We start from the raw sequence: 4,915 nt of genomic DNA, 5'->3' as shown, positions 1-4,915 counted from the left end.
GCCAATATCCCATGTAAAGTGGACGACTATCTGTCTGTCTCTATCTTATGCAAGTCTTCTCGCGAGTAATTGATTTATCAATTCAGTGTAATAAGACGAGGAAATTTTCGTGATCGCGACGATCATATGCTTATAGGAATCCGCTACTGTAATTTTCTTGCCAATTCTTGATAAGATACTTCAATGCAGTGCCGTTTTTGTTTGTCTTTCACCTTTTTCCTTTTCGGGGCTTCTTTGAAAATTAATTTGTTCGTCTGAAGATCAAGCTAGGTTGACAATTGGTCGAGTCGAGCAGACTCAGCCCTTAATTAGAAGATGATAGGCGTGAAAGGAAGTATGGTCATAAAATGACCAAAAGATGCAAATAAAGGAAGCTAAGTGCGAAGTAAGTAAGGAAACTAGTGCATAAAGTTTGTTATAAGGATCTTCACAAGCCAAATAATATACCATTAAAAAGAAAATTGAATATGGAGTTCAGCACAAAAACAAATCGCAATTTAGAATGGTGGATCAAATGTTACCCGTGTTCAAAGTTCAAGATCAAAACTTTCAAAATCGGAAGATTGAGGACCAAACTGCACAAAAGATAACTTTCTTAGAAAGTAGATTCTCAAGGCAAATAAGTAACTTTGAAGTAAGCTCGACTAAGTAAGCAATGCCAAACATGTCGTTTTAGTACCTATTCCATGAGAGTTTAGTGGGCAGGATTTCTGTCTGGAAAAAAGAAAAGCAACTCCTAAAAAAATCAAAATGTGTCAAGATTTTGCAACATACTCAGCTAGCACAGTGGAAGATTGACAATGAAACAAAGAACCTTCCTTGAAATAGGAACTGTTTTTGTACATTGCTACTCATTACTGATTCAAATTCTACCATAATAAATAAACAGTTCATTGTTTTGGGTACCAATGGGCACAAAGGTCCTCAATCAATATTCATCCATTGCTTATGGCCAGGAGTCCATTTGGGGCACTTTGGACTGAAATAGCTAGACACCGCCCATGAGTTCAAAAGTTCAACAATAGGTGCAAATTTCACACACCGGGGCGTTTTATACTGGTTAATCGAGGCCCCCAAGCTAATCGCATAGTCCATAAGCTTATCGAAGGTCCCCGCTTCAACAATCTTGATTTCGAGAGGTCCAACTGATTTGTCCGAAACACGGCCTTGGCGGTAGACACTGTTGAGGGACTCTTCAACGGTGAGGCAACAGTCTTCGAAAACTGAAGGAGGAACCGGGGTTGAGCCGTTCACACTTAGTTCCCAGTAGAGCACATAATGTCCTGGAATTGTTGTCGTGTCAGCATAACTCGTGTACTCGGTGAGGAGTGCATCAAATGGCATTAGATGGCTCACTGCATTTTTCACTGCATTTTGTAGCTCAACTTCATCAGTCTTATCAGAATCAATGCTCAAAACCACATTTTTCCTGCAAATAAATTTGAATTGAGGGGCACTGTTCTTGAATCTTGCAACTCGAAGAACATCTCCAACTCTGTAACGATAAAGGCCTTCAATAAAAACATGAAGAAAAGGTAGAAAATAATCAAACAGATTATAATCAATACTTCTTATAAAACTGGAAAAAACAGAGGAAGATTAAGTTTTTACCAGCATAAGTCGTGACAACAAGTTCATAGTCCTGTCCAAGCTTAACATCAACCAAGTCAACCAATTCTTTTTGTTCCTTTTCATTAAGAGATTTGGGGATTGGAACAGAATTGGTCTTACCATTATTTTTGTGCACCGGCAAGAACTCAAAATAGGCCATGGTGGGAATGAGAGTATAAGAAACTTCACTAGGTTTGCAAAGTGGGTTAAGATTGACACCAAAATAGCATTCAGAGGAGGCATACATGGTACACACAAGAGGGAGGCCATTGCTGTAATAATCAAGAATTGGGATGTATTGTGACATTGTTCCTGTCACAATAACATCGACATACTTCGTATTTGGCCACAACCTATTAATAATTCCCTGCCAAGATTGTCTACTACATTCTTGTTCAATGAAATCCGCAAGTTCGAGGTCGGGTTTGAGGATTTTCATCACTGCCTCTCTCGCTGATGGATCAGTGATTAGGGAATTGAGGGTCCCTGTTCTGATATCATTGCAAAGAAGAGACCAGTGTTTTTCCAAGAACCGAATTGCCCGAATGAAACCCGAGGCGAAAACAGCCCCGACTCGAAGGACTTCATTGTTTTGGCAAAGGCCACAGAGCATTTGAGAATACATACTTTGATAAGAATCAGAGCATAAAATGGTTTCATTTGGGCTGGTGTAGTTTGTGTAGGGATCATAAGGTCTCTCCTTGAAATGGGAACTTTTGTAATAACTGGTTAAAACAGGGCGTGCCACTAGCCCACCTGGGGTCTTGGACTCAGATTTTATGAACAACAAATACATTCCTTTGCCTTGGTCTAAACCAGGAACAAACTGACTCATCACAGGCATCAAAAGGCTGTAAAGAAATGATCTCCTCTCCAGTTCTTCATCTATGGTTGGCATCAATTTCCTCTCCCCACCAGATGTTCCAGAACTGCATTCAAATTTCAAACAACAAATCAACAAACAAAGAATTCTTGAAGAAAAACTAAAAAAAACCAGACTCAAGAATGTTAAAACACACCTTGTTAAAAACTCTGAAATGGGCTGGGAACAGAAAATGTGGGATTTATCACCAATGGCTATGCGGTTGATATCAGGCTGAATGTCCTCATAGGTGATGACAGGGATGATTTTCTTGAAAGTCTCTCTATCAATATTCCCATTGAGTCCATGCCTTTTCAAGTACTCAACATGGGCATTTCTTGAAAGTATTTCAGCAAGAACTCTCTTTTGAACATCATCAGCCTTTTTAGTCAAATCTTCAATGAACTCAAGAGTCTTCTTGTTGCTCTCTGCTACACTGTAGTATGTAGCCTTTAGTTGCTCCTTTGGTGCCTCAGGCATGTTTAAGAATATATTATACAGCAGAAGCGAAAGAGATGGAGAGAAGTGGCTATGGCGGATGGGGGAGAAAAGGAGAAAAGGGAAGTTTATATAGAGGAGCAGGTTGAGGGTGGGGTCTACCTTGTATCGTTTAAAAGTGCAAAGACAAAAAAAATCTCAAATGGATGGCTTTGAATTTGATTGTGAATATTGAATTAATTTTGTGGGATTTTTGTTTTCCAATGATTCACATAGACACAAACTTCGTGCTCCATATAGTTAGCCTGTGACAATTACTGTACAATGTACTGCTGCTTAAACACCACATTAAAAACCCCAATTTCTTTTAGTTTTTTGCTCCATCTTTTATGCTTACAATAAATATGCGTACATAGGTATAAGAAGTTTTAAACATTTTAAGTGTTGAGTTCTACATATGATCTCTAATGATTTATATAGTGACAACTGTTTCATGAGTTTCATTTTTCAATGACAAAAGTAAGATTCTTTTTCTTTGTAACAAGCATTGACCTCGAGATTCTTATGATACTTAAAGATGGTCGCAATTGGACATATAAATTATATTAAGAATGCTTTAAACATGTGATCTTCGTAAATAAATAAATAAATAATCATGACACTTGTACATGCTTCTTTACATTGTGGTAGTTCCTTTATATAGTGACATCTTTTCCACGAGTTTCATTTCTTGATGACACTAAAGCAAGACTCTCTCTCTCTCTCTCTCCCTCTCGTTTTTTTATTTTTTAATTTTTTTTTACGGTTCTAAAATTGTAACATACGTTCATATTAGAATTTTAGTGACAATTTAGGTCATGCGTTAAATGACGACTAACAAAGGTGGTTGCAAATTTAAATTCAAATTACATTAGGCAGAGTTGAACATGTGATCACGTAAATATTCTCATAATGCTCGTACATGCTTCCTTATAATTTAGGTGTCCCTTTTTATGCTAACAACATTAACGCTTCCAAATATGCAACAGGTTTTACCTTCAAATTCTAATGACATTTCAAGTTGCGCATTACATTTTGGAAATTCAAATTCTATTAAGATTGTGTTGAACATCTAATCGACAGAAAATATTTTTGTAACGCTTGTTCTATTACTTTTAAATTTGAAAAGGATAAGAATGAAATAGAGTTCAAATTCATATCAGTGCCTCTTCAAATTTATTACAAAATCTTTCCATTTTAATTTTTCTTGTTATGAATAATAACACAAGTATCTCACATTTCTTTAACCACCCATTTAATACTATTCTAATGTGCAGGTTTAAATGGTTAAGTTCTTAAAGAAGGTAGCATGTGCCAATTCCACATTTTGAACTTGATTTTGGATAAAATGAAATTCAATTGCCATCATTGTATTTGAGATCGAGTATCACGACTACTCAATTATAAAAATATTACACGTGTCACAAATTTAATGAAATATAGGTTCAAGATCATGGAATATTGTGGATATTCATCAAAAGTTCAACTAAATTAAGTCTTTACAACTATTTGAAAAAAATTTCGACTTGTCCAACGATAAATTATTATATATATAGGCATTAAAAAGGAGGGTGCATCAATGCAAGTAGGATTGTAACCCAGGTGGGGAGTTTAGTGCTTTGTGTATTAAGGAATTTTGGGACGCTTTATATGTATCAAGAATGTGTCATTGTGGGGATGAGGGAGACACGCGCATAATTCAAATATTTGACCGTTTGATTTTTTATTTTTATATTTTTAAAATCTCGAAGATATGTTTATGAAATTTTTAGTAAATGTTCCAATGAAATACTTCCTTTATCTCCCTACACCACACCTTTCTAATGTTGCAACGTTTGATTTTCACACTGAATATCAATCTTGGGATCAAAGAAAAAATACATGTCGTCGACTTATCATGACAAAGATTCTTTGAAGCAATGGGGAATGTCTTTTTTTTTTTTTTTTTTTTTTTTTTTTTTTTTT

General features: G+C 35.9%; 1 protein-coding gene across 1 annotated transcript; it reads right to left on the bottom strand.

Moving 5' to 3' along the window:
* Nucleotides 1-620: 620 nt before the first annotated feature.
* On the bottom strand, nucleotides 621-2,998 carry LOC111379390 (indole-3-acetic acid-amido synthetase GH3.6-like). Its single transcript, XM_023002747.1, has 3 exons — nucleotides 2,631-2,998; nucleotides 1,612-2,540; nucleotides 621-1,511 (listed from the first exon to the last, which is right to left on the bottom strand). Exons 1-3 carry the CDS (start codon nucleotides 2,951-2,953, stop codon nucleotides 925-927), a joined length of 1,839 nt encoding a protein of 612 aa, XP_022858515.1. The 5' UTR covers nucleotides 2,954-2,998; the 3' UTR covers nucleotides 621-924.
* Between the last annotated feature and the right edge of the window lie 1,917 nt (nucleotides 2,999-4,915).

This window comes from Olea europaea, unplaced genomic scaffold (assembly GCF_002742605.1).
Source record: "Olea europaea var. sylvestris unplaced genomic scaffold, O_europaea_v1 scaffold1980, whole genome shotgun sequence".
NCBI lineage: Eukaryota > Viridiplantae > Streptophyta > Magnoliopsida > Lamiales > Oleaceae > Olea > Olea europaea.
This window is presented reverse-complemented; position numbering and strand designations above follow the sequence as displayed.

Coding starts and splice junctions, on each gene's coding strand:
- LOC111379390 (XM_023002747.1), bottom strand. CDS start 2,953: ATGCCTGAGGCACCAAAGGAGCAACTAAAGGCTACATACTACAGTGTA. Junction 2,541..2,630: donor ATTTCAGAGTTTTTAACAAG/GTGTGTTTTAAC, acceptor ATTTGAATGCAG/TTCTGGAACATCTGGTGGGG. Junction 1,512..1,611: donor TGTTGTCACGACTTATGCTG/GTAAAAACTTAA, acceptor TTTTTATTGAAG/GCCTTTATCGTTACAGAGTT.